The 13,198-nt window shown below is 37.2% G+C and overlaps 1 protein-coding gene across 9 annotated transcripts in view; it reads right to left on the bottom strand.

Moving 5' to 3' along the window:
- Positions 1 to 5,972: 5,972 nt before the first annotated feature.
- The window catches only part of LOC110651233 (uncharacterized), a 36,740-nt gene continuing 29,514 nt past the window's right edge, over positions 5,973 to 13,198 (bottom strand). For all 9 annotated transcript variants that reach the window (XM_021806533.2, XM_058144394.1, XM_058144395.1 and 6 more), the window contains 5 exons: positions 9,217 to 9,372; positions 8,948 to 9,104; positions 8,545 to 8,684; positions 8,428 to 8,463; positions 5,973 to 7,255 (listed from right to left, as the gene is read on the bottom strand). In XM_021806533.2, the coding sequence (XP_021662225.1) occupies positions 6,383 to 7,255; positions 8,428 to 8,463; positions 8,545 to 8,684; positions 8,948 to 9,104; positions 9,217 to 9,372 (1,362 nt within the window). In that variant the 3' untranslated portion in view covers positions 5,973 to 6,382. The remainder of the gene's footprint in view (positions 7,256 to 8,427; positions 8,464 to 8,544; positions 8,685 to 8,947; positions 9,105 to 9,216; positions 9,373 to 13,198) is intronic.

The following is a 13,198-nucleotide window of genomic DNA, read 5'->3' as shown; positions in this document are numbered from 1 at the left end:
GTATTTGCCGCAAACCGTATAGAGATTTCCAAAGTTTACAAACCTTCCCTGGTGATTGAGAAGCAAATCTAGGCAGCATCTTCATGTAAACCTCTTCCTCCAAATCACCATGTAAGAAAGCATTTTGGACATCCATCTGATGAAGTTCCCAATTCTTTGCAGCCGCAACGATAAGAAAGGTGCGCACAGTAACCATTTTTGCTGTAGGAGCAAAAGTCTCCTGATAATCTATGCCTTCAACTTGATTATTTTCCAATATCACTAACCGCGCCTTGTATCGTTCAATACTTCCAACAGAATTGAATTTAATTTTGTATACCCACTTGCTTCCTATTGCTTTCTTCCCAAATGGCAGATTTTCAACTGTCCATGTACCATTATCCTCCAAAGCCTGTATTTCTTTTCTCATAGCCGCTCTCCACCGTTTATCCTTAACTGCTTCTGCATAAGAGCTTGGTTCATGTCCTGTAGTAATGGCTACCAAAAAACATCGGTGTTGTGCAGAGAATTTATCATAACCCACATAATGTGCTATAAAGTAAGGCGTACCTAAGAAATCAGATTGGGAAGGTGAGCATACCGAGGGGCTTGTTTTGATGGCATTTGTCACATAATTCTTCAAACGAACACTAGATTACTTGGCCCTTTGTCCCCTACCTAGTTGCTCTTCAACAACTTCACCTCTATCCACTCCCTCACTGTTTTCATGGATCAATTCTTTCGTTTCAGGATTCACCTCACTTTCTCTACCCACACTTTCATCGTGCTCCTTTCCCAAGTTGTTCTCTAAACCATCAACTTCATCACCCAACTCCTCAACTCCATTTTTAATGAGTTCATCACCCATTGTTTTCTCATTTACATATGGAAATTCTGTTTCAGCGAATACCACGTCTCTTGATACAAAGTATTCTTTAGTTTCTAAATCATACAATCTCCATCCCTTCTTTTCAAATGTATACCCAACAAAAACACACCTACGACTTCTACTACCAAATTTATCTTTATCCCGATTCAGATTATGCTCATAGCACAAACAACCGAAAACCCGAACGTCTTTGTAAGAAGGTACTTCCCAAAGAGCATCTCATATGGGATTTTACCATTTAATAACATAAATGGAGTTCTATTAATCAAATACCCGACTGCAAGTACACATTCTCCCCAAAATTCTATGGGTAAATTTGCTTGGAAACTCAAGGCTCTTGCCACATTAAGAATATGGCGATGTTTTCTTTCCACTCGGCCATTTTGTTGAGGTGTTCCTACACAGGAAGTCTAATGCAACATCCCTTGTTGATCAAAATATTCTTTCAAGCACATAAATTCACTTCTGTTTTCACTTCTGACAATTTTCACATTTTTTTCAAATTGGCGATTAACCATCACAACAAATTTCTTAAGAACACAAGCTACTTCTTGTTTTCCATTCAGCAAATATATCCAAATAGCACGAGAGTAATCATCAACAATTGTTAAGAAGTAAATTGCTCCACAAGAAGTTGGGACTCTATAAGGTCCCCACAAATCACAATGTATCAATTCAAAACAACCATCAGCTTTATTGTCACTAGAAAAGAAAATCTCTCTTGTTTGCTTTGCTCTAAAACAAACTTCACAAGTTTTATTAGTTTTCCTAACTATGCTACCAGCTTCTGGAATTAACTCTACCACCTTATAAGAAGGATGACCCATTCTCTTATGCCAAAGCTCAAAAGACCCCACATCAGTTACCTTGCAAGCATGTACCGATGTCACTCCCTTGAGAAAGTACAGCCCCTCTCGTTACTCACCCGCTCCAATCAAGTTCCTCGAATTTAGGTCCTGTATAGCACAAATTTTGTTAGTGAGTTGAATAACCAAATTTGAATCATTAAGTAGTTGTGATACAGAGATCATATTGCAATTCAAATTTGGCACATAAAGGACTCGTTGCAATTTCAAGTCTCCTCCAAGCAACACAGTTCCTTCTTTCACCGCCAAGGTCTTTTCTCCATTAGGTAACCTGACTAAGCATGGCACAATGTCATGCAATTCACTCAAAAATGCCAACGTTTCTGTCATATAATGGGAAGCTCCTGTGTCAATAATCCAAGGAAATATCCTCTGCGTACCTGTCAGCCTCTCATTGCCACCATTCTGACAAGAATTCAACATGCCCAACAAAGCAGCCCACTGCTCTTCATTTAATCCACTAAAACCCTTTCGATCTGAATCTGTCACAATTCCACGCCCACCATCAACTCCAGTTGCTTGTGTGGCATTGGCACGAGCAACTCCTCCCTTGCTATGTCCTGCTCCATTGCCACGCTTTTGACCACCTCCTCGTCCAGCAGAAGTTCCACGTGGTCTATTACCCCACCATTCTGGATAACTTATCAGCTGGAAACAACTTTCAGCATCATGTCCCTCTCGGTTGCAATTAGAACAAATTGAGGATTTGTCTTTATCCCCCCCTGAATTTCGACTTCCTGCTCGAATTGCAAAACTCATAGGATTGCCTCTTTCTTCCTTGGTTCGTGTCATAGTTCGCACCCGCTCTTGCTGAACAACCATAGCATAGGCACGATTCAAATTGGGCAAGGGTTCAGTGCTCAAAATATTAGAGCGCACTGTTCCGTATCCTTCTTCATCCAAGCCCATCAAAAACTGATGAACTCTCTCTTCTTCACGCTTTCTTTCCAATTCAATGGTAAGATTGCATCTGCAGCCTGCACAGATACACACTGGTATCTGATCATAGTTGTTTATTTCATCCCATAACGTTTTGAGTCTTCCGAAATAGGACACGATCGGTTGACCTTCCTGCCTACAATTCGCCAGATCCGATCTCAGTTGCTGCATTCGTGGACCATTCCCAATCGAGAACCTCTGTTTAATATCCTCCCACAGATCCTTTACGTTCTCCATGTGAGAGATGGTCGAGCGAAGCGTCGGTTCAATGGTGTTAAACACCCAAGAAACCAGCATAGAGTTAACCGTCCACCAACCTTCGAGTTCCAGTGAGTCATTTGCTGGTTGCTTAATAGATCCATCAATAAAACCATATTTCTTTTTGGCCCGCAATGCAGTCTGCATAGCTCGTGCCCATTCTTCGTAATTCTCGCCCTTCAACTGAACTTGGGTAATCAAGTTATCTGGGTTGTCATTCGAATTCAGTGTGTAAGAACTAGAAGTTTTCTTCCCTGATCCAGAACTCTCATTTTCTTTTCATCAGCCGTGGCTCTGATACCATGTAAAAGAACTAAGAAATTTTGGAATAAGAATTCTGATGTTTATTGCCCCAGAAATCAAAGATATATATAAAAAATTACAGCTAACAAATAGGTTTCTAATCAAGCTAAACTACCAAAATTGTATCAAAATCATACAACAAAAGGTAAGATCAGATATGCACACAAAAATTCCTAAACAAATGCCCTAAATAAATTCAAAATAAGTGGCAGCTAACAGCTGCCTTTCCAAAAAATCAAAATAGAGAGTTCGGTTCGATTCGATTTTTCACCCATTTCGATTCAATTTGGTTTCTAAAATTTAAAATTCGATTTTTATAATTTAATTCGATTCGAACCGAATGCTCACCCATAGGGAAGTTCATTATTCAAGAGGTGAGCAACTTATTCATTTTCTCCTTACCAATGGATCTTGAGAAAGTATGTGGAGATATTTGACCATGGAAACTTATAAATTTATTGCAATTTTATCCAGATATGCAACTTTGCTAGTATGTGGTTCATTGTCCTCTTGATCTCCATTTTCGCTACTGGAACAGAGTCGGCATTGAGGACTGGTGAGCTCTGTGATCAACTTGTCCAGCTTAGCACCACAGTAGATGTTATGTAGCAACTGCTCCCTTCATTCATGGACTTTCAGTAATGAACATTTAGTTAAATTATCTATGCACCCAGTGTAGCTTCAACCTTCAAGGTGGTTTTATCGAACATAGGCCTAGTCCCTTGTGGATCCTAGCTCCCCCAGCTGTTGAAGAAAGCTAGAAGATGACTCAACAGATTTGCCTAGAAATGGGTATTCACTCATTAGTTTAGGAGTTCTCATTTGGGGTTACAAGTACTTTCTCATCTGCTATCGGATTGATGGGTTTTTCTGTCCTTAAAACTGTGGCAATATTTAAAATTCAGTCTTTTGCAGATTGAAATTTGGGCTCACCACAACTTGTGTAATCTTTAATGTACCAAAGCTGTAAAACCTTCGTAGGATTACAGGTTGTTTGGCTATGGTGAACATATTTTTCCTGGAAAATAATCTATTGGGCATTGGGAAAATGTAGAGAAAGCGAAAAGCAGAGCTGGATTCAACCGAGCTAGAGGGAAGCTTTGGATAAGCCATGGAACAAAGTACTACCATCACCGTTCCTATCTCTCAAGGGCAACGGAAATTGGCTTTTTTTTTCCTTTTAAAAAGTAAAGACAAATTTATTTAAGGATAAATTTTAACAATCGTCCCTAAACTTATTTAGTTGTAATATTACAGTCTCTAAACTTAAAAATGTAACATAAAACCCTATTAACTTTCACATTTTTTATATTAAAATCCCTCTAACCTCTAATTACTGGTTTTTAGTTAAACGCTGACCTGGACAATTCCAGCATGGAACTTAGTTAGTATTTCTCTTTTCTCTCTCAAGCCATATGTAAATTAAATCATTTTCCTTTCTATAGACAGAATAATTTTTCATGTGTAGAGAGAAAAATTTTACACTTTGCATAAGGGAGGAGAGAGAAATATTGACAAAATACCATATGGGAGCTGTTCACATCAGTTTCTAACTAACAAATCAATAATTAAATGTGAGAAAGATTTTACTATACAAAATTTGAAAATTTAGAAATTTTATATTACATTTTAAAATTGAAGGACTATAATCTTACAACCATATAAGTTCAGGAACAGTTATTAAAATTTATCTATTTCTTTAACCTATTGGCACTTAAAGGATCTAACCGTTAAGGATTAATTTATGGGTTTTACTAAATCTTACATACTTGACTCTAAATTATTCTACAGTGCAAATAATTTTATAGTTTTCATATTTTCTTGGTTTTTTTAACAATTGTAAATATGCGCCGATTAAAGTTTATTTATTTAATACACTTCATTAGCATATGAAATTACAATTTTAATGACAAACACATCCAAAAATGCATTAAATAATATTTAATGGTACATATTTGCACTCATTAAAAAACTCATTTTACCTATTTATTTTAATTTAGTTAATTATCACTTTTTTTTAATATAATTTACCAAACTTCATAATTTTTAAAACTCTAATATCATTAAATTAAATGAGCTAATATCATTAAATTAAACTCATTGATCAATCACTTCAACAAATTTAAAACACAATGTGTAATCAATTTTTGGCAGTCAAATTTTAGTTCATCTTAATTTAATTTTTTTTTTAGATTTCTTTTTTAATAATTTTTAAGTTAAGCACATTTTTCATTAAAAAAAAAAAAAAGAAATTCAACTCAAACATTTGTTTCCTAACTGTAAATTAGAAATCCTACTGAAGATGGAAGCTAAGCTTCCGCCATCGAACTGAACAACCTTTCTTCTCCAAAGATGCTGCCATTAGGTTTCTGACGGCGCGAACGGTTTTCCTTAAGTCACACTGGTTTTGGTTAATTACATTATTAATTTCGAGATATTAATAGCTTAGTCGGATTTCATAACTTGCAATCCCAATTTTAAAATTGCTGATAATCAGGTTTTTCTTTCCTCGTACACAAAAACTCATTTCGTCCCTGAATTGATAATTGGTAGAGCCGATCATATGCTAAGACCAATTTTTTGCTCCTACCTATTTTCCGTAGACGGTTTATGACTGCACCTAAGAAAGCAGTAGAAGCAGTTTCATGGCAAAACCTAACTAGGAAGTAAAGAATTTACCTGGGCAGCCACCAATAAAGGCCCCTGTACAACTAACAAAGCATAAGCAAACCCACAAGGAAATCAAAGATTAGTTACAATCCGTTGCAAGGCTCCCATAAGTATGCAGTGCAGATGATATATATAGTTAATGGTACATGAACAGTTAGATTAAGATACAGCAATCTAGGAAAATTTCATTTGTGCCGAGCTCCCAATTAACCTGACAGATATTTGGTTCAATTGATTAAGATTCGTCTGGGATGAAGGAGGTAATGTGCATCTCAACAGACATCAAATGAAGCCTCTAGGTGCGCCTACTTTTCTATTAATATACATAATATCACAAAGCTCAGAGGAGAACCTCCAGGCTCATTATTTTTTCAACCGGCATTCACCCCTATGCCATCTGTGGAGTTTACTGATGACTTGAACCATAAAACCAATGACCTCCTGAAGGCCTTTTGTCCCATTGGCTTCAAAGGAAGACTCACTGCCGCGGTACTGGAGGAGTAGCTGGTTGATGGTTTTGCCCATAGAATCCAATGCCTGGTGGCCTGTAAAATCCTCCAGTTGCTGGTGCTTGCTGCTGCTGTGGTTGCTGAGATTGTGACTGCTGTGATGGCTGAGCAGCAGGCCTTGCCAATCCCATTGCAATATGTGGGGGTAGTGGAGGTGGGGGTGGTAGTGCATTAGTTCCATATCCAAAAGGCATTGCCCCAATCACCATACCAGAAGACTGGACAAATTGATTAGCAGGTGCATTGGCTGGAGATAGAGGTGGTGGAGGTGGCAATGGAGGCAACGTACCAAATGAAGTTTGTATCTGGTTCGATTGGGACATGGATTGCATGCTTGAAGATGGTGGCACAAGAGGCACAGTAGTCCCTGGTTGCTGTTGTAAAGGATTAAAATAGGCTATGTTACCTACTTCAGAATTGCTATCAGATACTGGCATTGGTTTCTCAAGTTTTTGTCGTTTTTCTGAGGGAAACATGGCCAAGCCTGTGGTAAATCCAGTTGATTTTAAGCCACCATTCATGGAGGCAGCTTCCTCAGCTACAAGAGATGAAAGAACAGAGGTAAGCATCTGTGCAGAGGATGTAGAGGCAGCAAGCTTTGCAGCCACAGCTGCTGCAGCAGCTTTCTTGCTCTCCTCATCCGTAGTTTTCATTGGAGCAAAAGAAACCACAGGTTGTGCAAGGGTAGGCAGAGGAGTGCTGGTTGGCTGAACTGGAGGCGTATTGTGCTCTTTAACCTTGGCAGAATCCGGCATTGGTATGGTAGTGGTGGAGCCAGGAGCAATGGGAGATGTCAACCTACTTCTCAGATTGACTGCTTGCTCAATTTGGCCCCGAGCAACCTGCAAACATCATATATGTCAGATTAATGAAAAAGCACAAGCACAGAGATGCTCCACGAGAATAACTGAATAGAATTGCAGTAAATCTAATGTACACAATGTCAATTGTCAAAGATGTCAAAGGCGGCGAATCCCTGAAAGCAAATACAGCTCTATGCCTATGATATTGTTGTATTACCTGGAATCAAGACTCTTCAGAAAAATAAACCAAAAGGAGCCAAAGACTGAACTAGGCTCAAGATCAACTCCCTGACAGGAAGCTCAAAAAATCTACTGCTCAAGGTCACACAGAGCCACCAAGCCAATTCTTGAGCCTCTGAACTCCACACTGACTTGATAGATCTCACTCAATTTTACAGGCCAACCATATTTATTGTTAATTTCCCCAACTAGTGCTTTCAGATTTCACAACAAAAACTATGGCAGGTGTGTTTTGAGTGACAACGCAGATTGGTTGACACTGACACTCATTACAAAGAACTTTTATTTATGCTGATTATTGCTAAATTTTAAGGAATCCTTTTAACATATCTGTAACCTTCACTGCATCCCCTGATACATGAATTTTCACTAGCTATTATCCCCTAATTTTTTTTCACTGATCCATTACCTGCAACTTGCCACCGCCAAAGACAGGGTTGAAAAGCCATTACAGTATTTGGTGATATAAATTAAGGCATTATCCTTCTCAACCTATGATAGGCCACTCCCTGAACAATTTTATGTTCCTTGCGTCTCCTATAAATGGTTAGATTTAAAACCAAAGCCATTTGGGTTCAAGTTTTCAACTTCCAATCTCTCAGAAATTCAAACTCTAAGACCCATGTTCTATATTGTTTATTATGCCCACGTTATTTTGCTCTTTGAAATTATGTAATACCTACACAAGGAATAATATTTGTATTGTTTGTTTCACCACATAGTTTTGCAATTCATTTCACATCCATGATAATATTTAACACTTTCTATTATGTTCATTTGATATGGCACTTCTCAATTTTGTAGATGGATTCTAGTTGAACTCTATAAAGGCACATGGAAGCGATTCTAAACAATTTATTACCACCATGGGGTCATTACCTTCATCATGATTCTAAGTATTTCTAAATCCAAATCACCATTAGCCTATATACACAGCTTTAATTAGAGGGGGCAATAGAAGTAACTCTTACTTGTAACTGAGCACGAATAACATCCAGCTTTGATTCCTGTAAAAGGTTAAATTAGTCAGCAATAAGTAAAACATGCTATAAAATATCAAAAGGACTAATTATAAGAAAAAAATGTACTTGGTCCTCAAGTGCTTCTGTAAGCTGGGAAATCAGCATGGTTCTGTTTGCTTCAGCACTTTCAAGCTTCCCAACACACTGCTGGAGGACATTTTCTTGCGCTTGTAACTCATCCACAAATGTGGAACCTTGCTGATTTCCTAATAAATCAAAAAATAATGTAAAAAGAGAACCAAACAACGATTCTATATTACAGTAAAACAGAACACTTTGATTGGGGCATTCATAGTTTGAATATCCATCATCTTTTTTAGTAGGAATATCTGTCATTAAATAGCAATAAATATAACATTCAAGGTAGAATAAGACTAATAGCTTAAAATTACAGAACAACACAACTATGGTTACAAGTATTTGGCATCAGAAGCTTCATTCTGAAGGAAACCCGAAGCAGAACACTTACCTAGAGTTGAACCATTTTCCATTTCTTCCCTAATTTTACCAACATGGAACACAGCAGTGCTACACTTATTTAAAGCAGCTTCTTCATCAAAATGCTCATCAATTACTGATTGAAATGCTGTTAGAATCTTCTCTGGCAGACCTCCAACAGCCAATTTCTAGGTAAAGATGACCAAGCAAAGATACATCAAAGATCACTATACACAAAATAAAAAAGTTGAAACCCAGAAATTATAAATATAAATTACCATAGAAAAGCTAAATGCTTACAATTCTTACTGACTGGGCATCCCTTTTCACTATCTTGATAGGATTTGAGCTCTTTCCATTGCTCGCCGACTGAGGAGGAGGATTCTTACCAAGCATTTCATCTTTAAGACCCTGTCCTCGAGAACCAAAAACTTTCCTTTCCTCCCATATATCAACCTGAAATAATAATAACAATTCAAAATAGAAAATGAAAAATGCATTCAACTGAGTGAAATCCATTCTTCTTCATTCAGGCACTTTAAACCAAAGTAAATTTCAGAGATGGAATCCAATGAATTTATGCGACCCTTTCTACTCGTGTCATGACTCGTAACCTAACAAATTGGATATTCCAGATTCCAGTATGTCAACAACTGCTCTGCCACACAACAATACAATTGTGCACACATTTCATGTGAAATAAAATAAGCAGAAAGGACATTTATACAATCCAACAATTTCACATTGCTATCCTTAACTGCTAGACTCGCTACGAAGGATACAGCAAACTAATGGAGAAATAATTTACCTTCATGAATTAGTCCCTAGAAATCATAAGGAACCAAACTAGTCAGTTAAAAGATCACTTTAGGAGCACAAAACTGTCATTTAGTCAGGCAGAAACTAAAATGTAAGTAATGAAAAATACCCACGAGGGGTGTGCATTCGTTCTACCAAACCAAACTTTCGACTAAACAATTTTTAACCAACTCTAAAATACTAACCAAACCATAACAAAATTGAGAAAACCAAACATAGCCAACACCAAAAATATTCAGTCGATTATTGGTTGTAACCAATTCAACCAAAAACAATTAGAATATATATTTTATATTATTAATTAATAAAATATATTTATAATCATTTTTTATTTCTAAAAAATAATAAATATGATTTATTTTTAATAAAAGAATAATTATGAATTAAATATCATTAATAATATTAAAAATAATTATTATAAATAATATATTATTAATAGAATTATTAATATATTATCAGTGAACAGTTATGCCATTTAGGATTAAGGTGGCTCAGTCCCTATTTCAAAAGGCCATGATTCGAATTTTTGAACCCATCCTACATGATGACTTGATCTATATTGATGATATTCTGCTATTCTCAAAAAGCGTCTCAAATTGTCTATGGAACGACGATTTTATGGCCTGTACAGGATGGGAATTGTTGTGAAATTTCTCATTGTAGATCAGCCATTCCGTGGGATCGGCTTTACCAACTCATCTCTGGATAACTGCCGCGGTATTTGAACAACTGTGAGAACCCACTCTGCACCTGAAAAGATATACAGAGCATATGAGAAGACTCCTAGTTGGGACAAATCAACAGCATGATCCTTTAGATAATTGACAATTCCAAGAAACTGTTAGATTTGTTTGGTAGTCATATCCTTATCTGGGTTTAATTTGAGATAAGTAGGGAGAACATTCCAGCCATGTCTTGTGTCACACCTCAACCTGCTTCAACTTTAGTATCTGAGCCTTATCCTTCTGCCAGTTTAGTTGATCTAACCTCTTCTCTACCTTTATCTCCGTCTCATAGAAGAACTTTGTCCTCCAAAATAGATAATCTTGTTGAGATCTCTCACATCTCTGAAGGTGCTCAAGTGGAAGAATCTCTTCTTCCCCTTTTAAGCCCTTATAATATATACAGAAGATCTGGCTCCCCTACTAGAAATATTCAGTCTTTAATCTCTTCAAGAAGATTTGTTACTAAAGAATATGTATAGACTTCTCGTCTTGACAATTGTGCCCTCAGATCCAGTACCGCCGATCAATATGTCACTCTGAAGATTCCTTCTCCTTTTATCCCTCAGTGGAAAAGACAAGGATACTCTCATCTGCACTTTGGAGCAGTTAGAATAGTCCTTACTTTGCATGGAAGAAGAGGACTACCAGTTACTGCCAGACTCTCTTTACTGGATAACAGATTCCCCAAATATGAACACGCTGTGCTTGGTACTTGTATCTCCACTCTCCATGCTGAAAGTGTGGTATTTACCTTTTTCCCCGATTATAAAATGTCTTTGTAAAATCCAAATCTTTCCACAGCCTTAAAGATTCAAGTTCAGCTAGTTGGAGCTGAATAGACAGTATCATCTGTGGCAGCAACTCTTCACCACCAAATTATTTATCGCCTCCAGGATCATGTTGTTGATTTGTCCCAACCATGAGTCTTCTCAGATGCTCTATATATCCTTTCAGATATAGAGTGGACTCCCTCAATTGTTCAAATACCGTGGTAGTTATCCAGAGATGAGTTGGTAAAGCTGATCCCCACGAAATGACTGACCAACTAAGAGAAACTTCACAACAATTCCCATCCTGTACAGGCCACAGAACCGTCGTTCCATAAATAATCTGATGGAACTATTAAAACAGTGGTCAAAGTTCCAAGAAGCTCTTCCGAATCTTTATCAGCAGTTTTTCACACTATGATGATCTCTCCTGTCACAGAAAAGAGAGACAAGATTCCTATGCATGCATTTATGACAAATGGAACACCTGTTTAACTGATAAAATCAATGGACATTTCATTTGTGATGTCCCTGAATTGGGAATGTGTGATAAAGGCTGCAACTGCATTCATGAAATTGAAAAATATGATAAGTGCCGCCACAAAAGACAAATAGTGCCAAACAGATTCTCTTCATGTAAAGCTTACAAACCACGAAGAAATTCTTCTCCAGATTCTAGTCCATGAATCGGCATCAACAAAGAAATATAACGCCGTAATCCTTTGCCAATTTATGAACTGGCATTGGAAATTTTAAGGAAAGAAAGAGAAGGAAAATAAGAAGAAAATTACTCCACCTCCTGTACTTCCTTTAGTCTCTCCTTGCATGATGTTCTCTCAAGAAGACTTTGAAGAAAATTTTCTTCCATTACGCCATACTATTGATCCCATCTAGAGATTGGCTTCTCGTCCTTTTATCCAGTTATCCACTATTGATTTAGAAGGCCAGTCAAAGCCTCTATCCCAAGCAGAAGAACTGCTGAATTGGCAAACTTTAAATGCCAATGCTCAAAACAATTTCCTTGAGAAGATTGACTCAAAGATTGACTTGGCTGTTAGTCAAACTCAGTTAACAGACACCAAGATTGATACTCTGTCAACTCAAGTTCATCAATTGTATGTGAACCTCCAATCTCAAATCAATCAGCTTGATAAAGACCTCATAGCCATAATTCATCAAAAAAGATTCGAACAAGACTTCATACAAAAAAAGTCAGAAATCAAAAGATTGAAATCTCAGATTGCTCAAATAGAAGCAGACCTAGCCTATGACAAACAAACCCATACACCTGTTGATAATATGTTTTCATCCTACAGACTATCTCCCTAACAGTCTAAATCATCCATGACTTTTGGACCCTCTATTTTTAATACACCCCCTAAACTATCCGAGATAACTTCCACACCTAAATAACCATCTTTTAATCCTTTTCAGTCACAATTACAACCATCAAAAAGCATTTCTTTATCTGAATTAATGGAGGAAGAAAAGTCTTTGCCAAGAGACCACAAAAATAAAAAACCTATGTATCCTCAAGACCCACCTCCTCAAATGACCATCCAAATACCACAATCTGAGATATAAGAATCTTTTGAATCTTCAAAGGAAGAATATTCTGATTCTGACCCTGAAGTAAACTTGACAAACATTACCAATCTTCTCATGGCTACTTCCACTGGGTCTAATGCAAATGAAATCCCTTAAGAAATTATGGAAGAAGAAACATATCCTGGCCAAACTTCACAAGCAAGATCTTACACTCGTCCAACTGGTGGACCTTAGTTTACACTTGATGATGTTCCTTCATCAAAATGGAGAGAAAGGATGCTTGAATTTGGAGCCTAGATTGATCTACAGCTAACCAAGCCTGATGCTCAATTATCGATAATTCTTCGAGAATTTGCTACTCGAATGACTGGATCACTCCGAGATTGGTTTTCTTTCTTGGGACAATACCGACAGCTTCAATTT

Source organism: Hevea brasiliensis, chromosome 3, assembly GCF_030052815.1.
Source record: "Hevea brasiliensis isolate MT/VB/25A 57/8 chromosome 3, ASM3005281v1, whole genome shotgun sequence".
Taxonomy (NCBI): domain Eukaryota; kingdom Viridiplantae; phylum Streptophyta; class Magnoliopsida; order Malpighiales; family Euphorbiaceae; genus Hevea; species Hevea brasiliensis.
The sequence above is the reverse complement of the archived record's forward strand: the minus strand, read 5'-3'. Positions and strand labels throughout refer to the sequence as shown.